We start from the raw sequence: 26,046 nt of genomic DNA on the forward strand, positions 1-26,046 counted from the left end.
CCATCAAGTGGGCACAACAAGTTAATTTAGATTAGTTATGACACACTACCTCTAGGCTGCTGGGGGCATCAAAAAGCATGGGGAAATGCACACTGCAAGTTCTTCAGTGGGTCAGGTTAAAGGGATCAAATATTCACACACAGAGGGAACTGAAATTCAGGAAGTCAAGCCTTCACTTCTGCTGCTCATCCAACTTTCTCTGTCATGTACTAGGCATTTCTGGTATTGTTTCTTTTTAAGTATTTGCTAAAATAGACCTAATCTATACTACAGTGAATGACCACTAGAATGCCCTTCTTTTTAGGGAAGCATCCACATGGCACATCAGGCCAGTAAAGTCACCTGTCCGCAAAACAAACTCCAAAAGAAAAAAATCCTACTTCAACCACTGGAAAATGCACAACTCTGCTACAAATCAGAAAGATAAGCTTATTTCAACGAGCTGATATTTACCTTGAACATGGAGAATGATAAGCAGATAGGCTCCAAGCAATTGCTCATGAACTCTCAATCGAGTCATTGTTCACTTTTAATCCTTCCTGTGCAGGGCGACCGGCCCCTCTGCGTGACAAATGCTAAGCTCAGTGAAGCCTAATACAGGATTCAGTGCTTGACTGCAAGGATGCTTCTGGGGCTTTTCCACCTTTGTTTCCTGGAAAATACAATAAAACAAAATGTTTTAAAACTTCGTGTATTTGTGAAACAAGAAAAAACCCTCAAGATGGTCATCATGCTGAGCATAACCAACAAACCCAACCAAAAAACCCTGCGTGTTTATTAACATTAGTATCTGAAAACATTAGCTATGTTTACTATCTAACTGAATAGCAGGGTTCTTCTGAAATATAAACTTTTGGTAACAACCCACAGGGATGTTTTCATATTCATATTAAAAATATTAGATATGTCAACTCACTAGTCACAGAGGTATAATTTTAGACTTGCATATAGCTGTTGGAGGCAGTATTCAACAGATTTAACATGTAAATCTGTTTGAAAACTATTTTCTTTACAGAAATGAAATCTTCTTTAAATTATTTCCCATTAAAATAAAATGCAAGTGGTGACTTCCCATAATATTGGGGGGGAAGCAATAACACCATGTTAGGCCACTTGTTGAAAACTGCTGGTAGAGAAGCTTTATTGCAAAAAATCCCCAGCCTCTCGGCTGGATGAAAACCAAACTTGCTTTAAATTTAACAGTTAGTTTGGTTACCTAATATACTTGTCACTTTTTTCTCCTAGAAGAGTACTGCAGAAAAAAAGACAACACTAACTGCAATTCAAAATCATGACATCCTGGATTCCCAAGCTGTGTGCAAGTTACACTACCGTATGTACATGCCACATGCCATTTGCTCCACAAATAAAACATAATTCTGCTCTTGTGCAGTGGGTGGACATTCAGCTAAGACAGCCAAACTGAGTAAGAAGCCACTTTTTCAGATTGCAGTAGCTGCGGTCACGTTCTGCTCACAGAACTTTTCAATGGTGATGCATGAGGGGAACATAATTGGGCCTCAAAGGCCTAAAAAGCAGCTTGAACACCTCAATAGTTCCTTGCCACAAAAGCAAAGCTGCACAGAGAGGAACAGAGCCCTGATTTTGCCTCTCCTCGGCCTCGTTTCGGTGGGGTTGACCCCCCTGACCCCTGTCAGCCTGGCGCTGCTCATGAATGCCAGGACGGGCGTTCGCTCGGGGATGGGCTGCAATTACTGTTGGTGGCCGCTTCCAGCATCAATAACTCAATCTGTGTGTCGGCGAGACCCAAGAACTTTTCATTTTAATGAGTCTGCGGAGGCATTTAACATGGAGGCAAATTAGCGGCTGAGCCGGGAGGTGTCCGTCACTTCCAATTTCAGCGGGCGCGGCGCCGCCCCGACCCCTGGCCTACTTTTCACACGTCTCTGACTTCTCCCTAATGCAGGCACAAAGAGGGAGCCAGGCACCCCCAGCCCCACGGCAGCCATGGGCCTGGGCTGGATTACTGCCAGGCTGCGGTGGGACGGACTCGCAATCGCGCACTGCGCAAACCAACGGAGCACCAGGAACTTCAGAGTAAACCTCCTGGCCAGGCAGGGGGAGAAACGGTGTGACAGCAAAAATACTCACTCTTTAGTGTCCCTATGCCACAACACCAATTCTGACAGTTACATGGTATGTCCTTCTAGCTATAAAACATCAGGTCAGCAACCTAAGTGCATAAGTATTAATGCTTGATTCTGTGTTTCAATGGCAATGAACTTCCAATTCTCAATAAAACATGTGGAATTTGAAAACTGCCAACAGCTTTATGCAGCAATAACAACAAAGGCTTTATTTATGGTATTCTATCAAGCAAAACCAAATAAATCTTAGTAATAGTCTGTCTAACGTATTTTAAAAATAACTTCTGTTTTGTCCAGTTTCAGAAAAAACATATATTTACACTGCTGTACATAGCAAGAGTATGTTTAAAATTTGGTGATCTTCCCCCCCAGTTCACCAGAGGGCACACCGGCACAGGAACATGCATTTGCCCTGTACCACACAGCCTGTTACAAAACAAAACAAAAAAAAAAAAATTGAAGAAATTAACCATTTCAATGCAACTCACTGCAATTTCATGGTAATTTTTGTTCAGTGACACACTCTAAGATAGTTTCCAGAAATGTTGTCCAAGAAAGACAACATTTCTCTTTTAAGAAAAGAATGTTCTCCACCGGTATTTTGTACTTGAATCTTCCTTCCCTTTTCACATATACACATACATAAAATATAATATTGTCTATAAAACCATGCAATAAAAATCAAAGAGAACAAATTCTAATTCCCCATTTTAAAACAAAAAATAGCCTTCCAGACTCCTATTAAAGAGGAAGACTAGGAACCCTGGCTAAGGCACAAAACTGAAAGAGCAACAGCTGGAATTTCTCCAAAACCTGCCTGATATAACAGTTTAGAATGACACAACTAAATAACCCCTTCAAATATATTAAAGCTGCAATTAACACTTGGAATGCTACTCTGCCAACAGAATGATGCTGAAGAAACTAAAATCCATAAGTTAATCAGGTGATTTGAAAGTTCTCAATCTCTTTTCTACTGTAGCCACGAAGTGTTCAACTATAATCCACTAAAAAGTAATTTATTCATCAATGGTAACACCTGATTTTCCTGCACTGTATTTTATTATCCTTCTTAGTAATCGTTTATTGAAGAAAATGCTTTTATTATTGAACTGTGGGTTTTTTCTGAAGTGGAACTCAGCAGTGAATTCACAGCACTATCACAGCAGTCCAGCCCAATGTTCTGTATGACTCCAAATATATGAAGCTGAAGCGTGCAAGATCTCTCACATGGCCCAAACCAACTCTGAAAGCATGGAGTTCAGTGGTAACTGTTCTTTAGATGTGGCTATGTAATATTTTTAACAGCATGATCCCCAAACCAAATGAGCTGTGCTGTTCCAGATTTCAATAAAGAATGATAGTGGTGAATGTAACAACAAAGATAGTATTGTATAAGGGGAACACATGAAAAAATGTCAATCTTAGACTTCACAAGAAATAGAACACACAATCCACTTCAACAGACAAAACATTTCAAACCATTTGCAGCAGTACATGTAACACCAAGTTAAAGTATTAAACACAACAAAACTAAAACTTACTAAATAGTTCTCTGATGTGTAACTGGGGCAAGAAGCAACTTAGGTAACTGTAAGCATATTACCTCAATCCCAGGGACTGTTTTGAACAGGACTTGGAGATGAACAGAATGCCAGAGATAAACTGAACTGTCAGTCCAAATCAGTGTGCAACAACAGCTTCCCTGGAAGATTATGAAAAAACCTGATATGGTGCCACAAAGAAAATTACTCATTTGGATGAAGAAAAGAGGGATTATAAGAACAGTAAAGAATTCACTACAGGGCAGACAAGTAGTTTCAAGAACAGAGATTAGTAGCCTAGTTCAAATGGCATCTGAGGACCTTGATTCTTGATTCAGCTTGACTGAAGAATACTCACCCTTTTCATTAATGAAGTAGGCACAGAAAGCAAAAACTTAAAAAAAATTGCTGACAAACAAATTGTCAGTTCAGCTGAGTGCTGTCTTTATGCAGGAAGATTTGGATCACGTGAAGAACTAAAGTAACAAATGGAATGAAGTACAACAGCATGAAATTGGAAAAGTCATGCATATTGGGAATTTCTGCTTCACACAGACTAGAAGCTCACACATGAGAGATAGCTATGGCCAAGGACACCAACTGATTACAGAACATCAGACACATCCATGTGATGTGGCTGGGAGAAAGACACAAACACGACTCTAGTTAGGAAAATTTCTCAGGGAAAACAGCAAGACATGACTAGCACAAAGATAATATGATTGATAAATTCAACACCCATCTAAAAGGATACTATCTCAAGGAAAGAGAGACATTAGGAGATGAAAAGAAAATAGTACAATTATGACAGTTAAAATTGATGGGTAAATAACTACACTTTGACAACATAACAGGAATAAACACAATGAAAGACAGCTATTCAATCTTAAGAAAATTACTGGTTCAACAATGAGCTATGGATTAGCCATTAAAATTCATTTGGATCAGAAATTAGAAGACAATTCCTAACCACTGGTTAAGAAGGTTGTAGGGCAGATTTTCAGACTAAATAGAGTCCAAAAACTTAATTAGTCTTTATTTTTCAAAGGACACCATCTCATGTAGCTACAGGTGTCAGGACAGGAACAGACTGATCCGGGACTACATTTCATTATTAATACAAAAAGGGCTATAGTTGGCTTCAGTTTTTCCAAAGTCAAACAGTCAAATTTAATCAAACCCCATAACAAGAAGAAAGTTTCCGTCTGTGTACTGTGTAATTCTGTCAAATACTTGTACAAAACTTACTTTTTAAATGTGTTTTTATTATTCTATTGCAAGGCATGCTTACACAAACTGTTAAAAAGTGTCACAATGAAACACTCGAACTACCTATGCTTGAGTGCTGTCAAATATGTTAAATTAAACAAGCAAGGTAAATCCACCCCCAAAATCTGTCAAGAAATTCTACAGCTGATGGAGAAGCCTGCTGGTTATTGCAAGCCTGATGACTACTACATGGCCATCAACAAAAACAACTTCATGTAAGGCCCTATTTAGGCACTAATCTGTTCAAGCTCACAGAAATAATTCCCCTGAACTGTGGATTGTGTAAGAATTATCTAAAACTATTCCTGACTGCATAAATTTAAAAGCCAAGAGACTGCGTAAATTATACAAGTCCTTTCTCCTTCTAGAAACTAAAGTGAAATCTGAAATGTTAAATAAAGCACAACTGTGTGTATTATATACTTCTCAAAAGAGTGAAAAAAGAAATCTTAGTTCTCTCTGTAGTACATATAGAACCATGTGTTTAGAACATGTGCACTCCAACACATTTGCTCATTCAAAAAACACAAGACCCTAACAACAGGTTTTTTGCAGTAGGGGAGCTCAGAATCTTAGAAAAGAACTTCTTATTTCTAATCAGTGGGAAAAGCCACCAAAATCCAGCTTGGACAGTCAAACAGACCTCCTGAAACAAAGATTTCCCACTGCTGGTAAATATCAAATCACGACAGAATTTAGAAGGCAAAATACTAAATTATGATGTATCTGTCTGTTTCATAAACAAAATAGTTAACTGTGAAGAAATGAAAGCCTAGCTGCCTTCTACCATGCCCAGCAAAATTGGGTAATTGGGGACGCCACTCACTGCACTCCTGAATGCCCATCTTACTGTTACTCTGGGCTTCCAATTAACTTACTGCTATAAAGTTTCTTCAATTAAATTAACTGCAATGACATTCAGCAAAATTGTCTTCCCACTACAATCAGGTATTCAGACATATCCTAATGTGTTACAAACACGATACATTCTTTTATTTGAACATATTCAGAGAAAATGTCACTACACAATTTTTATTAACCTTGACCCGTTTCCCTCTTTTCTCAACTCCTTCACTTTGGAAGTGATTAGGTGGCTTAGAGCTTCTGCCCTTAGGACAATTAGCAAATGGACACCCATGTTCTTTCTACAGTGACATCAACTTCTTCTATTCTACCCAGAAGCTATCCTTCTCATATGTTTTTATAATCTATTTATCATTTTTGCTAGTTCCTTAATCTCATACCAGTCAATGTGAACACAGAGAAAAGTCTCCACATGTAATGCATTTCATGTCTAAATTTAGTAACTACAAATAGGGAATCATAACTGAAACCTTTTAGATCTCATTCATAAGAAACATACTTTTGTTCACCAAACATAAGCAGCAAGGGAAAAGAAATCATCAAAACTGTTAGAAATTTTACATGTTACTAATAAAAATATTTTGGTCGTACTATACTGTCTACAAGACTTATCACACGTTTTGGTTCTGAGTTTTGATAATTTGACGCAAATAATATACCTGGGCTGAGGAAAGGAAAAAGCTGGGCCTCAATCCTGAATATGTTTGCTCACATTTTTTAAAAGTGGACAAAAGACAATAAAATAAGTGCTCCAGTGCCTTCAAAATTACAAATGCCTTCATAGAAAGTTTCTAATGTGTAACATGACTTTTAGCACTATTAAGACTGATGAATGTTATTACAACCTTAAAATATTTCTCTTTTTTTTTGTAATTTAAGGACAGTTATTCATTAATCTAGCTAAAAAAGACCAAAAAACCCAGATCCAGAAATTGGCAGGGTAACCATTTATTTTACTTAACTCCCATGATCATGGCTTGCTTCTGCTACAGCTATAACCTCTGCCCAACCTAGAAGAAGAAATTCACAACTTCTTTATGTCCTCAAAGTGAAAGTGATTATGCAAGTTACGGAACTCACGAAGGAGAGAGTTCTGCAGAAACTGGGTTTTTGTTTGGTGCTCAAAGAGCACATTTTTCATTTCACGATGCCTAAGGAAAACAGCTTGTATTTTTGGTCGCTGACTTTAATCACTCCGAAAGCACGCCGGACAAACCGCTGCTCGGCCGTGTGTCGGTGCCATCGGTGTGTCCCGGCAGAGGAGGGACGGGCCGGGGCCAGGGCACCTCCCTGTCCTTCCCTGCCCTGCCCAGGCCGGCCCGCAGCCCCGGCTCCCGGCCCGGCCCGAGCGCTTCGCCCACAGGAGGGAGGTGTAAGCTCATTTCCCAGCAGGGCACCTTGCTAAAGCCGGCCTCTCTCACGCACAGCCTTTAGAAAATGTGGCTGCTATTTAAAAGACACATCACTTGAATTTCAATTTTTGGTACAAAGGAGAAGAAAACAGCAGCAACAAAGCTGAGACAACTCAACACGGAGTTTGGGAGTTAGCTTTTTTTTTAACGTGAAAAAAAGCAAGACTATAAAGTACTTCTCTCCCTCCTGCCCTCGCCTCCTGCAGCCCCAACTCTGGTTTTCTAGGTAGTAAGGCTTTTCCAAGCGCGCTGGCCCGCCGCCAGCTCCATAAAGCGAGCGGGAGGCGCTCCCCCCGCGGCCCCTCCCGGCAGCCCAAGGCGCCCGGCCTGACATGCTTTTCAAGGCGTGCTAGACTGCAGCGCAGACTTTCTGGCTCCACTTCCATTGTTTGCACGGCTGCTTTGCTCCTTATCCAGAGCCTGGATTAGCATAAGAATACTGTCTTCCCCCTCTGCAAGCCAGCTCCCCTCTAGAAGACCTCCACCCCTTAAGAATAAACATAGGGTTGGGTTTCTTTTTTTTAGGGGGTTTCTCTTTAAATCCCTCTTTCCTATTCAGGACTTGTAGAAACCAATAAAATAAATAAAACGCTAAACAAGCGAGGCTGACAAAGCTCAGAAAGGCCCGACTGCATAGATTAGTAATTACCAAGGTCAAAGGAGTCAGCACCTGATAATGCACGGAGCCCTCACTCCCCACACTCACACTAGGGACATCAAAGTTATTAATGGATATGTTTTCCATATGGAGCTGAAAATAAATACATTTAGGAAGGGGTAACAGAAAGGAGGTTTAAATCCCCCTTCCTTTTAATTTACACCTGGAAGACGGAGTTTCAAATTTCTGAGAACAGACAGGAAACATTACTTATGAAGACAACCCTCAGCCAAAAATACAAACCAACCCCTCTAAACTGCAAGTGGTGATGCCTTTACACAGGGGACTCTGCCTGCTTACACATCTGCAAACCCTTTCCCTCTGGTATGTGACAAAGGGACTGTGGTGTCCCTTTTAGAGCAAGTGACGTGATCTAGTATTAAAAAAGGCCGACAGAAGAGCATTTCACAAGGATTGAACTGCTTGCCCTTACAACGCCTCAAACTGTCGACATGGACATATTTTTTTATTCTGCTACTCAGCGTCCAGTGAATTCATGTGTCGTTTCATTAATAAGATAAAAACACACTTGTAAATATATTACTTCATAAGCAAGCAATGTAATTTTTAAATAATCGAATTCTGCACTCCCCACTGCAATGGGTGAGAGATGAGCTTTCTTTGACAGTATTTGCTCGACACATACAAACAGCAGACAAGACTAGCAAGTTCAACATCATGAAGATTTGCTAATACAAAACACTGCTATGCAAGGTAAGCTTTAATCCTCACTTTCCTCACCTGATTGCCATGCCCACGGAGGCACTGTACTCAGCTGAGAGGACAAACTCCCAAATTCCCTGTCTAGCTGTTCCCACAAATCACTGTCAATAACACACAGATATCCTCAAAGGAATGGTCTCCATCAGATTTCCAAAGAGGCATTTTAATAGCTGGATGGGAAAAATAAGTGAAATTGTAGGTGCTGCTTGTTTATCCTCCTCAAAACTGCTCTGGCAGGGGGAAGTTATTTTTTAGGTGTTCTTACTACAGAAACAAAATTTTAGATAAATGTAATTTGCAAATTACATTTATCTATTAGGTTTGTTCTTTGTGTTACTTATCTTACCCTTAAAATTACAAACTTTCTTATTCTTTGGAATTTTAATGAATAGTTGACTAACTTTTGTCATCTGTGACCCTTCACTTCACCCTAGAAACTCATGTTGGGGATGTTTTTATGAGATTACAAACTCCAGGCAGAGAACACGAGCAGGTTACCACCTTCACAGCAAGGGCAAAAGAAGTGAGCAAGTATTATCAGTGGCAAGTTTAGAATAGCCTAAACTAGAATCATTCATTATCTTACATAGAACCTGCAAAGTGTTCAGATAGTCTCAGTATCAGAGTGATAAATGCTTGTGTGTAAAGTGTGACATGCTCACCTACAGAGTTACCTCACACATAGTGGATGTATTAAACTACATTGCTATATTAGGAAAGTGCTTACACAGGACAGATAATGTACAATTAATTATATGCTGCATTCAGCATCTATTTTCATCGGCAACATTTAATTTCAATGTGACATATGTAAGAAAGTATTATTGCTCTGGGAAAATTTTCCAGGACTCCAAATGTATGTGTCTGAGTGCTGTCTCACCCTGTCAGTGCTCTGCAAGTCTTGCTGAGATTTTAATGCAAACTTAAGTAAAACTCTAAGTGCACTGTAGATCCGCTTGGTTAAATAACTACAGAAACAACACAGCATGCACATGCACACAAACACCCCTCTTAAGTTTGAACAATGTACTTTCATCAAATATACCTTCAAAGACATTTCCAAACCCAAACACAGTAATCTTTCAATAGGTAGACAAAAACAGAGTTCAAAGGTAATGTTTACCTCAACAGTTATAATCCTCTATTTCCCTGCAGTGAAGTGCTAAAGCAATACTGTTAATTTTTTTTTGCACAAAATTCAAAAGCAAACAAGAGCTTTCTGATCATGAGATTAATAAGATTAAAAATCACCCATTTGTAATCTACCAACTACAGCAGTTCATTTCTCAGTGCAAAAAGGTTATTTTAAATACACTGTGAAACATTTTTCATCAACTGTTACACAGTAGAGCTCAGGACGGCAAGAAATCAACATATAGGGTAGAAGCTTGGTTTGGTTTTAGATTAAGTGAAGTTCACATTCAACTAATAAAATCTGTGATTTTTTTTCATTCAATCTTTGCTTTTCTTTCCATATTGTAAGAAAGCACCTGGACTAAGACACAAAGAAACTAAAAAGGCACAGAGATTATATTATATATTCCTTCTATGAATTTCACTTGATTTCCGGCTTTTCTCTTTGACCATCACAGCATACAACTTAAACTGCCCACAGTCAGTATTACAGGGATGACTTGGACACTAATTTTTATTGCAAACATTTCCCCCACTCTCCCATCATCCTTAAACTGGAAGGTATCTCCTCTGATGTCTCAACAGCTCCTTAAGCTAAAAATCTTCAAAGCAAAGCCATGTTCCTCCTAAGTCACATCTGCATTAACTTTGGCAATTCAATTATTTCCCAGTGTTAAGATCACATTCTTAAAACTGTCTCTTTCTGCCTTTTCTTATGTTACTTCTGTCAATATTGTTATTCCATCTAAGGGTGATTTATTCCTTCCACATCTTCACTATCAAAAACTTCTTTCTTTCAGGATTCTTTAGCTTACATGAATCACCTCTAATAGGACGGAATTAAGGCTGATTCAAATTAAATCTGTGAAGGAAAAATTGAGGTTACAGGAAAATCACAGATTCCATAACGGGAAACAATTTTTGTTGCTAGTTGAAGAGAATACAGAATTATTTCTGGCAGAGAGAAAGGGGACAGAAAAGCCATCACTATTGAACCTTCTCTATTAAGCACTATATAGTATCTTGTAATCCTCTACCACATCCTAAGTATTTTTCCATTTCCCTTTTTTCTTTTGAGATTTTTCACACATTTGAGTTAAGCACCGTACTGAAACCAAACCAGCAGATGAAAGGCTGCAGTAATTTATTGGGTCAGTGTGACCAGGTTTTGGTAGCAGGGGGCTAAAGGGGTGGCTTCTGTGAGAAGCTGCCAGAGGCTTGTCCAGCCAATGCCAGCTGGCTCCAGGACAGACCCACTGCTGACCAAGGCTGAGCCCATCAGGAATGATAATAATGCTGCTAAGATAACATATTCGAGAATGAAAAACAGTTATTGCACAGATGTGCCTGCAGCCAGAGAAGAGAGGAGGGAGAATATGTGAGAAAAACAACTGTGCAGACACCAAGGTCAGGGCAGAAGGAGGGGCAGGAGGCTCCAGGTGCCAGAGAAGACTCCCCTGCAGCCTGTGGTACACTGTGGTGAGGCAGCTGTGCCCCTGCAACCCACAGAGGGACCATGGGGATGCAGAGATGACCTGCAGCCCATGGAGGAGCCCACACCAGAGCAGGTGGATGTCTCTGAACCCACGGGAAACCTGGGCTGGAGAGGGTCCTGGCAGGGACCTGCACACTGCAGGTTTACTGGCAGGACTTGTGACCCCATGGAGGACTCCCATCAGAGCAGGCTGTGCCTGCAGGGCTGCACCCCAGGGAATGGACTCACGCTGCAGCGGTCTGTGCAGCAGGAACGTGTGATGGACTGACCACAAGCCCCATTCCCCACTTCCCTTCACTGCTGGAGAGGGGAGGGAGGGCCCAGGAAGGAGGGAGGAGTGGGAAGAAGGTGCTTTTAAGATTTCTACTTGTTGCTCACCTCTGATTTTGTTAGTAAGACATTCAATAAATATCCCCAAATTGAGTCTGTTTTGCCTGTGATGGCAATCAGTGAGTGACCTCTCCTGGTCTATATCTCCACCCATGGAGAGGGGAGTGATAGAGTGGCTTTGGTAGGTGCCTGTGCAAATTTTAAAGACCAATAAAGCAAACTTTTTTCCCCCTTGCCCATTAGAAAAGTCTTATTAATTCAGAGATTAGTAGTATCAGCAAACATGAAATTTACTGAGGGGGAGGGGAAACCAAGTAGATTGCAAGTGTACATTTGCAAATTCCAAAACAACTCAAAGGGCACGGAACTTCAAGACACCTGTATAAATATCCCTTTTCTCATACAAAGACTTCAGGGACTCTCCTCTGCACAGGCAGACGCCTTATCACTTCACTTTCATCCCACTGAAAGCCTGGGACTGAACTGTTTCTGTAAAAAACGTTCATATGCTTTACCTGCCAACTGAAACAAATAATTGTTTTTCAAACACCAGCAACTTGAATGAGCATGTTTGAACGAGAACAGGAATTTCAGATCTTAGAACAACAAAACGTGTTTGAAGCCTGGTGAAGTGTAGCCATTTGGGAACCCCTCTGCACATCTACACTGTGGAAATTCTCCTAACAGATGTGACTACTGACCCCTCTACCATTACTCTAAACAGATAAAGATTTTTACTCAAGATACCCTGAAATTCCTATACTGTGCTGTAAACTCAAAACATACATATTATAAGGACATGATAAAAATATCCTTTCTTTACATAGAAATAGTCATACATGTGGCTATGGCACACCAAGTAATTTTTTTAAAGGAGGGTACATACATCTGGTTTAGAAATAAGAAAATTAGAATGTTTCTATCACAGTGTCTTTATAGGCATTAAGGATATTATAAAAAGACTTATCAAAATCTAAGACTGATTTAGATAAGCTAATAAGTTAAGCTGCTATTTTAAAATACATTTGAAATTGATCTCTAGAATTATTTTAATTAAATTCTGTATCAACTGAAACATTTTAGAAACACTTCACCTAACATTTCATGAAACTTACTGCACCTTTACAACCTTGGAACCTCTAGAGAAGGACATTCTTGACTTTTCAACCTAGTTTAGAGGAACCTACTCCACAACTAACTACTTAGGACTGCTTCAAAATATTGCCATCAGAAAGAGTCATTTATCTGCTTTGTTTTGGCTCGGGGGAAAAAAGGAAAGAAAACAATTCTTGAAAGCAAAATTAATCCCTCCGTGTATTAATGTCCAGTTGAATACTACATTTTACTATTCCTAATTTAAACACTAAATAGAAAATAAGCAAAAAAAGGCAATCTGGTATGTTTCTAATTACATATCCAAGTTACAATCATCTGGTTGCAAAATATATTCCTATCAATATAAACATCTTCAGACTGCACTGCAAATGCATTCCTTGTATGCTTTTCTCACTGTAAGATCTTAAATTGTTCTCTATCCCACCCCATAAAATTCCCATCCTCAGATACAGAAATAAAATAGACAATTTAGTTTCCTTTTACTACACAGGAACTTGTCTAGATTTGTTTGAACTCTGTTGTCCTTGACACTTTTGAGAGCAGCTCCTGAGCCAAACAGAGCCAACATAAAAATGCAGGGATTCTCAGCAGCTTAATCTGACCTTGCTGAGCCCGACAGCCTTGACCTAGCAATAGGAAGGCTCTTGTTTTGTGTGGTCTGAGGTCAGGATGATGAGACTGCTGGAACAAGCTGGGATAGGCCAGGGGCAATGGCAGTAAGGAAAGCCCTGTTAGGAGGACACTGCAGAACAGAGCAGCCCCAGAGTGGAACCACTGGCACTTCCTGTTTTGATCAACTGATTCACAAGATGACACGGATGTCTGGTTCCTCCACTCCTGGAAAATGCTTTGAGCACACTGACCTGTATTTCCCACTTGTGGTTTGAGCCTCAAGTGGCTCAGCCTGTTTGTTATGGAATTAACTCCTAGCAAATAGTTTGCCACCAAGGAAATTCAATGGCAGCTAACCCAACCTTATAAAATAATTGTTTCCTAACAGAACAGAGAGGATCTTAGGTAGCCTTGATGATTAATAAGAAAATCATTGCAGGAATACCATTTCATCACTGGCATCCTTCATTCTGAAGCACCTGGAATGTGTTTCTGGCTATTGAATGAACAAGCTCCATCACATAAAGATGTTCCTACCACTACTGGTTTGAAGGACACAGGAGCAACTCTAGGGACAGAAGAAGCTGAAAAGTAGGAAGTTATTATTAAACTGTCAACTAAAGTTGAGGTTAGAGGTCTTTAACGTCCTTCTAACTTGTGCCTTGCTGCAGGCAAGGCAAAGTAAGGGAGTATTTGACATTTTAATTGGTGGTGCTGGAAGTCATCCAAGTCCAGTTTTCAACATCCCAAAGAAAATAAAGTAATCATGCAACCAAAATCTTTCTATTAACTAAAGAGACAATACCATATGGGACATCAGTTGCAGAAGGGAATTGAGCACACATAACCCTACTGATTACATGTAATATACTAATCAGAATTTCTCCAGCTGCATTGCACTAGAAATGCACAAATTCACAGGTGTAATTAAAGCAGAGCTATTTACCCTACTGAGTCAGAGGAAAGAAAATTTTACACTGAATCACAAAATAAAGTACAATTAGCAAAAGTACAATGAAAGGTTTTATTACAGACATCCCAAATTAAAGAAAGATAAACTATCTTGAGAACTGCCAGACATTTGATACTCTTCACTGAACCCTACAATGGAAGAGACAACCAAATACATTTAATCCCAATTTCTCTCTGTAAACCAATCAGGAGCTAACAAAAACCATCAGGCAGCAGTTTTAAATGCAAACAAAAGACACCTTTTATATATAACAAATATTTAAAACTACACCACTCACCTTTACTGTTTTTTGTAGGTGTCCGAACTCATAAATGGGCTCAAAGACATACCTGAAAGCAGGTCAGGCAGTGAAATACAATACTGCTGATCTGACTCAGGAAGCACATAAAATGTCTGATCAACACCTGGGCAGTGTACCCTGCTCACATCTGGTATTTATAGTATTTCCCTCTTTTGGCACTTATGATCAATTTTTTTCTTTTGTCTTTGTCCCTCTGCTATTGAAATTCAGCTATAAAAGGTATGAAAACAAGAGGCAGTACATGGGAGCAGAAATAATTAGCACAAGGACTTGTTTTTATTTGGTTCTGATAAAGCTCCCCTCTTGTTGCCATTTGTGTGCTTGTGGACCTAGAAGCCCATAATCCCTGGTAAAAAGAGAACCAACTGTGTGAAGATAGAGAAATTTTGTGGTGGAGTGGTGTTGTCATTTTATTTTTTCCCAGATCAGCTGTTTACATACAGGGAAAGCAAAAAACAACCTCCCTCTTCAACTGCTTCTAATACTACTCGTCTTTTTTAAAGACAGTGGACTAGAAAGCAGAAAAAGTAACTTGTGAAGGTGGTTGGGGGTGTGTGTTTTATGTTTCCCTTTTCAAAACAGTATTGTGCCCAGTTTTCAACCCAACTACTTATGCTTATGCCCTGCCACTTGACACTGTGGAAAGTTTTTTCCCAGTCATATCAGCAAAATAATAGACTAAACTAATAATCGACTAAAGCATTAGTAGTATTCATGACTAAGCAGATTCTACCAAACAAAATTTGCCTGATATCCTAACTCTTCTCCAATGTGCCTTTGTACAACAGACATCTCTGTAGCTGAGGCTAAGTTGTCTTTTTTCATAACTGAGATACAGACAGAGATTAGATCAAACAGGTGTTTTAATATGATATAAAAGACTGTCACTACCATAAAAGAGGTGGCTCTGAAATTTTTTATAAGATATGGTGGCTGCTTATCATGCTTTTTATCCCTGAAATACTCAAAATAAAATTTTGCATGCATTAACCTTACCTCCAAATTAGGAAACTGAATGAAACTGTATTGTACTTCAAGCTTCCTCCAGACTGTTTTCATCTGTACTTCCACTTCATTAGTTCAAAGGTGGTATTATGGAAATGCATATTTCTACTGATCTGCAAAATACAAAGAGGATCTGATTAAAGAGATGGCTGAAGAAACTGTGCTGACAGTTTATAGTCCAGAATGTGAACAGCACATTGCAGATACCTGTATCTGGAATTTCAGAAACCATCTCCTATGATGAGCTGCTCCCAGCTAGAAACTTCCTAAGAGTCATGCATATCCAACAGCTGCACAGTTACAGCAGCTGACACAAAAAATAATTTAAAAATAATTTTACTGTTATCAGTAATTGCTCATATTAAAAACGAACCAACAAAAACATTTATATCCTTTGGCTGGAAAATACCTTTGAGATCATTGAGTCCAACCTATGACTTAACACCACCTTGTCTACTGGACCATGGCACTGAGTGCAACTTCCAGTCCTTCCTTAAAACACCTCCAGGCACAGTGACTCCACCACCTCTATGGGCAGTGCCATCCCCCTTTCTGGGGAGAACTTCTCCCTAATGTCCAAAGAAAGGATACATTGTTGGTGACACCCATGGAAAAAACAAGCCATGTACAATTCAATCTTCATTACAAACACCAGAAATTCTGTAGGACTGCAGTTCCACACCAAATATCCACTGGTGTCACACCATTAGTTCCAGTGCACCAGAAACTGCAATATACAGAGAAATAATTGATTGTTTTTTTGTAGCTGTGCACAGGCATGATTACTCCTGGGAACTCAAAAGCAAGCCAAGAATTTAGACAAAGGTCCTGGCAGTCAGGTGGGTTTGATTTTTGGTTTAAGTTTTTAAAGTGCTGTACATCCCAGCATCAGAGGAAAGCCTGGTACAGGCTCTTATCTAGTTCTCTTAAGGATTGTGAGCAAGCCTGACTTGTGTCAAGTCCCAGCATTTTCAGATGCATTGCTGATAGCCAAGATGGGCTTACCACCTTTGTTACTTTGATTCCAGTGAGCAGATGCCACCTATTGCCAACTCTTCCCATTATATCAGTGTCACAATTTCTGAATGTTTCCATCATCTGAAGCTTTTGAGAAATCCTCCAAAAATTTTACCATTTAGAAGTTCCAGTCTTATGACTGTGATCATAACCTTGAAAATCACACAAAGGCTTGAACACCACCATTCCAGCTATACTGTTAAACAACATACAACCACTCATACAGTGTAGAGATGGAATGACTTTTGAATACCAAGGCCAACAGGAGGGGGGAAACAGAAAAACCATGTGTATGATTTCCAGCAGAGAGTTTCAGCATCCACTCTCCTCTTTTCCTTCCTAAGCACCATAAAGACCTTTCCATTACAAGAAGGTCAGAATACTTCTGTCTCCACATCCATTTATAAGCACTGCTCCTCACACACTGAGGTTTAATAGTCTTGGTAATAAATAATAAATTTGTGCTAAATGGTAACCCAAACCCATCCAGAATATCAGATAGCACCAATTCTTAAAGACAACTGTCTCCTCTGAGCAGACAAGCTGACACTTGACTTACTTCTTCCATGGTAAAATTGAAAGAACATCCTAGCCATGCAATTGTGTTTGCAGACATTGTTTTTGCTTTTTAAAGTCAAGAATCTGTAAAATATACCTATCTCTTCTCCTCCCTCTAACAAAGGACCTCAAGTTCATCTTCTGATGGACTCCAAAAGAACAAAAAAAAAAAAAGTTGGTGTGCTTTCTGTTTTTACAACACCTCCAATCTCCCTGTATCTAGTATGTGATTAATATAAAGCCCACTTTGTATTATTTAAAGAGTTTGCTTTGCAAGAGTACAGACATTTCTGAACAATGCAGCTCAGGGTTTTTTTGTTCTGTTTTTAAAACCATGTCCTCCTTATATTTTTCCAAACTCTCAAACTGATGAAGTAACTGTTCAATTCTCTAAGTATTCATTGCCTTTCCTGATTCCAGCCCCATGGATCAGATATCTAAGCTCTCTTACTAAACAACTTTATTTTGGTGAACTTCCTGCTCTGCACCACTCTAGGTATGTCTATATTAGCATTTAATTCAAATCAGGACTGCACTTTTGTAGTCCATCTCCCAAACAAGCCTCTTTTCCTTGCTTTGCTTTACATTGCAAAGCAGTCATCAAGTACATGAACCAGATTTCTTTTGAATAAAATCAGATCAGAGAATGAGCTTCAGGTGTACATTGTACACGCTCCAACCACCAAGAGGAATTCAGCCACAGAATCAGACCAGGACCAGCTTGAAACAAAACTCCCACCACCTGTATAGCACTTATGCCAGGTTCTCAGCACCTGACAGGTCTGATCTTATTACATCACTCTGCTTGGTAATGTGGACACAGATTCTTTTATGACTTACTGAATTTTTGAGTCAGTTCCGGATTCATCTCTCCCCTTTTTAAAAGGAAAACTATAAAACCTCTGTCAGATATGGGACAGAAGTTAATGGTAATTATTAAATTACAGGAGTGACCTCACAGTGTTACTATTTCTTCCAGTTCTTCATCAGCATGAAATGCTACTTGAGAACATACTCAATTTTACAAAAATCAATTTACTTAAATATTTATTTTTATACACTTATCCAAAATGCTTAATTATTAATATAAAAGTTCTTTAAAATGTTTAGTACCATTCTTGATGGCATCTTCCAGAGAAGTGCCATCAAGTGCAAAATGAAACAAGAGAATAAAATATTTGCACAACTATACCTTCACTTTATTAGAATCTGCAAACCTACAGCAACTATAAGAGGCACGACTTCAAAAATACAGAGCCTCCCAGTGCTTGTCACTAGTTACATATTAAATCCAGATTTATCTACAAATTGTTCTTAATGCCAAGATTAAATTTAAGATCTTTGTATATTATCAACTGAAAAATATCAGTACTCAATTGGGAAAAGTAAAATCAGAATAACATGAACACACTAGCTACCTAGATAACCCAGAACACTGCAGATTTTCTGCCACTGGCAGGCCCCAGGGAACAGTGAGAATATCTGAAGTGAGTTGATTTAAAGCTCATTGCGGAGTGGGGATGGTTCCCCTGCTAGCAGAGTGCAGGAAGCAGCAGCTCTGAGCAGGACAGACAGACCGCAGGGACTCGCAGCAGCCAAGTTCAAGTCAGTCTAACTTGCCTTGAGGAGCAAACTTACTCAGCCCATGGATTCCTTTTTTCTTGTCTTACCACGTATCTCCAGTTACTGCTTCCCTTCTCAGCAGCTCCAGTTTCTTCAGTTCCAGGGCCACATCCAGCTCATTCCCTCACCTGTCTCTTTTGATGCCAAAAACTTTCCTGGCACTTGATTTCTCCTGCACTCTGTTCATTCCCACTCTCCTCCAACTGCCTCACCAGTTTCCAGGTGGATTACTTTATTCATCTTAAATTATCTTTCTTCCTGAAGGAGCCTGCTACTTGTTAAATGCAGTGTGTATTTAAGGAACAGAAGTTTGTAAGGTTACTTAAAGTAACATAAGAGTTAAACTACTTCAAGTGCAATTAAGTACATGATCATACAAGGACTCATTGGTGCAGACAGGGTTAAGTACTTGACCATTCACTCCAGCTTCCAGTTACTTCTTTCCTGCTCTTTCACCTCCTCCAGCCATCCTCAGAGCACTTCTGCAGGGTGCCCACTCAGGTAAGCATACCTTTATTTCAATTTATGAAACACAACTTGTTTTGGAGTTTCTGTAAATTCAAATCATGGCACAGACACAGATGATAGCAGACTCACAGATATCAGGAAAAAAAAAAGGTCAAAAGCATTCAGCATCTGAGACTTGGGGTGGGAGCAAAGGGGAAAAGGAGAAAAGTGTGTGGTGCTCACAACACATCTCTATGAGCAGTGTCAGAGTTCATGGCCAGCTGACAGCTCTGGTAACCAGAGATGGGAGAGGTTTCAGAAGCAGAATTATTCCTCTTCAGGTAAACTACAGCCCTAGACAATAGGCTTTTTGTTAGCCATCTATGCACAATGAAAATATGCTGCAGACCCATATGGGAGCCTGGAAGATGCTTCAGTTAACAATCTCATGACTGCCACTAGAAAATACAGCCAGAATTCTTGTCATCTATTGATTGCTTTTACAGGACTACTACTGCTCTGAAATAGAAATTGAATTGCAAAGGGAAAGAAGCCATACCCAAGTTCCAAATTTTACTTCACAGTTCATGTCCAAATATAAGAATTTATTAAGGAAACCTTTTTCAACAAGTTTACATGTGAGCTAAACCCCCACAGCATGCTGGGAAAAGCAAACATCATAGTGTATGGCAAATTTGGGGCTTGCTGGTTTTGTCTGTCAAACACTGAAGGTACATGAGAAAGAACATCTCACTGAACAAACAGCCCTTCCAAATACAATGAGACCAATTAATGAAATGAAAAAAACTGGCTGAACAAACACTTTGCAGTCCCTGGACACCATGTCTTCCAGGTAGCAAGAGGGGAAAATGAGAGCCTGAGACATGGCTCAAGCACATTTATTTGATCTTTGTGGCAAGCTAGTTCAAAATTGCTCAAAATCAGGCTAGTAAAAATATACCTCCATGAAAGCTAATTTTAAAAATTACTTTTATACCTACATTCCCTTAAGCTTTAATTAACAATCATTAAGTTATTCTTGCAAGGTATTAAAAATGCAAGGGATTATAAAACATTCAAGCGCTTCATGTCTTACAGTTCTTCACACCTGTATTACACTGGTTTGGCCTTCCTATATATCTGGTCAAAACACTTAAATTAGTTCAGAATACCACTGATCTTCCCAGCACTTCCAGGTTGTTCTTGGAAAGCCTAGATTTTGTTGTTTTTATTGATTACTGCATGGATCCTTGACAGCAAAAAGCATTCTTAATCATTTGTGAGAATTTCAGAAATTCTACCAAGAAGGAATTTGAAGGAAATTATATATCATACAGGAGAGACATAATCCAAATTGAAACATCAACTGGACCATTCCATTCCAGTACCAATCTAACCTGGCTGGTTGGTTGTGTAGGGGGGTGGAGTAATTAATGAGTGCTGCTGCCACTAATGGAATCAACTCCTGATTGACTTTGCAGTCTGACAGAAAATACAGAACTAATCTGTACAATTCAAAAAACCCCCAGAAACCTACAACTGTTTTTCCTTAACTCAGATCACCCTCTTTTTTGAGGGAGAAGTTATTCTCTATCTGAGCCATACAATCTTTTCCTTCCTGACTCTGTTTTTCATTTCATGAGCATGACTAGCTGGAAGTTATATCAATGGACCCGGCCTAGCACAGCAAAAAATTTTTTTGCAGAGCAGACAGCTCCTCTTGCCTACTCAAGAGGTATCAGAAGACTCCTCACATCATTTGTCTCCTTTTCATAGGAGGGGAGAATCTGTGCCCTAGAACAACCTGAGCTTTTCCTTCTGAGGCCTTACAACCATGCAAGCACACACAGACACAAGATACCCTGAAGAGGAAGCATCTGAAGGACCAACACACCATGTAGCAACTAAGCAAGCACTCTCCCTGCCCTTGTTACACATTTTTGTTTTCATCATCTTCAATGCCTGTTGAGATAGAAGACAAAATGGTCTACACAATGAAGCTCCTGAAATATCATTGCCCCTGGGCATAACCAGAAGTATGAGAGCACAAAAATTCCTGAGTAAGGTGGGACTGTGCAGTACCTGACAGAAAAAAAAAGAATTTTCCAGAATGACACCAATGTGCATAAATTACAGTACACCATATGTGGATGTGACCAAGCCTGGTCAGAGAGCAGGAAAATGGGATCACTTTTCTCACAGTGGACTTGTGAGACTTTTTAGGGAGTTGTAGAGAAACGATGATAACTTGTTAGTATAAACAACCTGCAGGTGGTGTTTTCCTGTTCTGTTTTTCTGTTCTTCCCAAGGACTGTTTGTGAGAAAGATGTTTTTGTTAATTAGCCTATCAATTAGAATGTGTGGAACCTATCTATGAAAGAAGAGAATTTTTGTATTAAAGCTGCTGTTGTGCAAACCATCCTGGTGAATTTGTGTGATTTCTTGCTCAATGGTGACAACCATACTCTCCACAGCATCCAGTGGCACAAATAATTCATTATAGGGGCCATGAGAATCCAGGCACAAGGCTCATTCTGCCTCATCAGCAGGGCTAGGTAACTCCACCAGGTCTTTATTTTGTCCTGGCAGATGTAATTTTCCATACCAGAAGGAGTCCAAGCCTCCTGATTTCTTAGAGGATATCTTCAGTGTTTTATTTTGGCATGCCTAGCTACATCATCTGTAGTCATCTGAAGGACTCCACAAGCTCCTGTGCTCCCAGGAACACTGCAGAATTCCACTCAGTCTTCTTAAATATTATTCACCAGTGAGCCAGCAGAAGCTGAAAAATCAGCTCATTCTCCAAACTTCAGAGGTAAAAGGAATCTGACAACAGCTTGCTGTTAAAAGAAAAGCAGCTACCCTCAAAAGGAAACCCATCAGCCTGCAGCAGTGGTGACAAATCAAAGCCACCAGTTCATTCTGTGCTGAGAGGTGAAGTCAGAATTTGACTTGTCAAGCTTTGTCAAGTAACAACTGGGCAAAGGCCTTTGCTGAGCAACTCCTTCTTTCATCACATCCCACAGCTCTCCAAGTATCCAAAACAATTTCTCCAACAAATATACTTGGTTTTCAAGAGAGATGTAAAACTCAACTGCTTTAGCACAAGTTTGGAGGTACCTGGCCCAAAGCTCCTCCACCCACAATCTCAGCCTCCTATCAGGATACTGATGACAGAGTGGCCCCACAATTACAATTAACAGTCTTCTGCTGTGCCTGACATCCCTGAAAACATAAGGCTGCTTGTGACACTACTGACTTCATAAGTCTTCCTGAGTTGCAAAAAATTTTACCAAAAAACCTCTACCCCAGGCTCCATGCTGTGTTAAACCATGCCCACATTTCCCAAGCTGCAGAAGTCACTGGGGCACACCTGCCACCTGCCTGGTGGGGTGCCTGTGTGGAGGGAAGCACCAATTCACTTGGATCACCTGGCACACACACTGCAAGATGCACACTCTTATCCTACTGCTGATGCTGGGAATGCTGCCCACAGTGCCATTTCTCCCTGACAAAGGAGCCAGTGAAATTTAGCTTCTGCCCATCCCACAGGACATATTAGACCACACCCTGATAGGTGATCCTCTTCTCCCTCCCCCTAAGATTCCTGCAAAAGGTCAAGTATTTCTTCTATTTGTCTGTTTTACAGAGTAATTCAAATGGTGAGAAACATTTTCAGGAACACTTCCATTAAAAAGATAAATAAATTCTATTACAACTTTAGAATTCCATGGTTTTGCACACTGAGCAAACCACCTGAAAACTACACTACTGTTCTACCACACTGCCTTATACCTCTGCGTGTGTAGGATTGATATTTTCTTTCTTAAATTTAAATTTTACATCACAAATGTTTAAATTTTTAAGTAGTGTGATGGGTTGACTCAGACAGCATGGCAGGTGCCCAAAGGCACTGTCACTGTCCTCCTCAACTAAACAGGGAGAAGAAACATAACAAAAAGCTTGTGGGTTGAGATAAAGACAGGGAGAGATCACTCACTGAATTAATGTCACAAGCAAAACAATTTCAACTTGGGAAATTAATCAAATTCCATCAAATTGAAATAGGATAACAAATAATAAAACCAAACCTTAAAAACATGTTCCCTCCATCCTCCCCCTCTGTTTGGGCTCAACTTTCCTCCCAAAATCTTTACCTCCTCCCTGCATGTGGAGCAGGGGGACGGGGAATGGGGACAGCGATCAGCTCATCAGGCACTGCCTCAACTGATCCTTCCTCCTCGGGGGAAGGACTCCTCACATGCTTCCATTGCTCCAGCATGAGCTCCTGCCCTAGGAAACAGTTCCTCCATGACTTAACCAATGTGACTCCTTCCCACAGACTGCAGTTCTGCATGAATTGCTGCAGTGCAGATTCCTTCCATGAGCTGCAGTCCCTCAGGAGACGGCTGCTCCAGCGCAGGTTCCTTCCACAGCATCACAAGGGCTGCCAGCAAACCTGCTCCAGCATGAGCTCCTCTCTCCAAGGGCTCACAGCCTCCTTTGGGCATAAATCTGCTCCAGCATGGGGTTCTCCATGGGCTGCAGGGGCAACTGTGCTCCATCATGGACCTCCATGGGCTGCAGAGGCACAGCTGCCTCACCATGGGCTGCATGGCCATCTGCTCTGGCACTTGGAGCACCTCCCCTACTGAGCCTGGTGTCTGCAGAGTTCTTTTTCTTTCTCTGACACATTCTCCCTCCTCTCTGCAGGTGCAGTTGCTACGCACAGGAATCCTTCCCTTGCTCACAAGTGTTATCCCAGAGGCACTGCCACCATCAGTGATGGGCTGGGGCCTGGCCAGCAGTGGGTCCCTCCTAGATCTGGCCAGCACTGTGTTCATTTGACATGGGGGAACTTTCTGGCAGCTTCTCACAAGTGTCACCCCTGGAGCTGCAACAAAAACCTTGCCATGCAAACCAAATCCACACACACAAAACCATACTAAACACAGATTGCAGGCTGGCTAACTTCTGACAAGAAGCACAGGTCACAGGAACACGTAGATGGGAATGACAAAACCTTTCCAACAAGATCACTGCCTTCAGGAAAGCACTAAGAGCTATCAGCTCAACAGCTCTGAACACATGGAAGTGTGACAGATTCTATAAGGAAATCAGGAGACACCTCAGACACCACTCCCACCACAGTAAGGTTAAAGGCCTTCACCATCTGCAGACCTATCAAGTATTTAAGTTTTTCTATAGAAAAGTATGTGGATTACATGCTGACATTCAAGAGTACAATAACTCTCGTGGAGGAACCTTTGGAGTCCACATTGCATCCAGTCTCCTGCTTTCTTTAAATCACTAACTACAAAACACCACACAGCAAAACAACAAGAAAGGCATGTAAAAATATTTCAAATTATTCTAGACAACTTGAGGATTCATTTGGACCACATGCAGTATCTAAAACTTAGATATTTGGGTATTTTCATAGATTGCTTTGGACAAAACTTCAGAAAGGCATAACCCCATAGTCTTTTAATGCACAATGTTACACATGGCTGTCTACAGGAATGTTTGGCTTTCCACAATTAACTGAAGCTCCTGAAACAACTGTAAGTCTTTGGCAGAGAAGATATACAACTAAATGTTTTACCCCTTTTTGTAATTCAGTGGTAAAACATCCCCACCTTTCTGTACATCAAGTGAAAAAATGCTTTATAATCCACATGACCATGTGAAATTACCTTGGTAGCCTTTACTGTATTTCATCTCAAGCAAATTGAACTTTCCTTCATCCGTTTACAGGTACTGTAAACTTCTCCTGATACAATGAGACCAATTCATTATTCAGACAACTGAATATTATCCCATGAAAACAAAAGTCCTCTTTTTTTTTCAAAAGTGGTTACACACAAGAAAGCTATAATTATGGAATCAACTCTTTTACTAAAATGTTTGTACTAGGGACTTGTTGGAGCATACTTGGTCTCTGAAATTTCTTTAAACATTGTTATTTCAGAAGGAAAAAAGCCAAATGGAAATTAGAATTGTGGAATATCCTGAGTTAGAAAGGACCCACAAGAAACCATAGAAGTTCAACTCCTGCACAGGAGCACCCCAAGAGTCACACCCTGTGCCCAAGGGCATTGTCCAGAGGCTTCTTGAACTCAGCCAGCCTTGGAGCTGTGACCCCTGCCTGGGGGAGCCTGTCCCAACCACGCTCTCTGGATGAAGAGCCTTTTCTAATATCCAACCTCAACCTCCCCCTGGCACATCTCCAGGTCCCTCCCTTGGCTCCTGTCAGTGTCACACAGAGCAGAGATCAGTGCCTGCCCCTCCTCTGCCCCTCAGGAGGAAGCTGTGACTGCACTGAGGTCTCCCCTCAGCCTCCTCCTCTCCAGGCTGAGCTGACCAAGGCACCTCAGCCTCTCCTCCCCTCAAGGCCCTTCCCCATCCTCACGGCCTCCCCTGGACACTCTCTAACAGCTTTCTATCTTTCTTGTATTGTGGACCCCAGAACTGCACACAGGACTTGAGACAAGGCTGCAGCAGGGCACAGGGACAATCCCATCCTCGACCAGTCAGTGAGGGTGTGCCTGATGCACAATTAGAAGAAATTTCTCAAGTAATAAAACCAGCTGGATATTTGCTGAAGTATTCTTTACTCATCAGAATGTTAGAAGACATGAGCATAAAATAATTTCCATCCTTACCATTTGCATGATGATAGAGCCCTTGATTTGCAAGTCTAAACTCAGGGCACCATGGCCTCAACATCTGCCCCAGCTGAGGTGAACAGGTTGGAGTAACAATACACAGCAAATAATACACAAGAGTAATTCAGTGTAGACACTAAGGTGCTCAAAAATCCTCAGCCATTTCAGCTATTAAGTCTAACAGCTATT

The 26,046-nt window shown here is 40.5% G+C and overlaps 1 protein-coding gene across 2 annotated transcripts in view; it reads right to left on the reverse strand.

The window, feature by feature from the left end:
• The window catches only part of BMPR1A (bone morphogenetic protein receptor type 1A), a 73,871-nt gene that overhangs the window by 21,206 nt on the left and 26,619 nt on the right, over positions 1–26,046 (reverse strand). Inside the window, exons 2-3 of one of the 2 annotated variants that reach the window (XM_064716384.1) lie at positions 15,536–15,657; positions 454–652 (exon numbers count right to left, since the gene is read on the reverse strand). In XM_064716384.1, the coding sequence (XP_064572454.1) occupies positions 454–520 (67 nt within the window). In that variant the 5' untranslated portion in view covers positions 521–652; positions 15,536–15,657. The remainder of the gene's footprint in view (positions 1–453; positions 653–15,535; positions 15,658–26,046) is intronic. The other variant, XM_064716386.1, reaches the window with a different exon arrangement.

This window comes from Zonotrichia leucophrys, chromosome 6 (genome assembly GCF_028769735.1).
Source record: "Zonotrichia leucophrys gambelii isolate GWCS_2022_RI chromosome 6, RI_Zleu_2.0, whole genome shotgun sequence".
Taxonomy (NCBI): Eukaryota; Metazoa; Chordata; class Aves; order Passeriformes; family Passerellidae; genus Zonotrichia; species Zonotrichia leucophrys.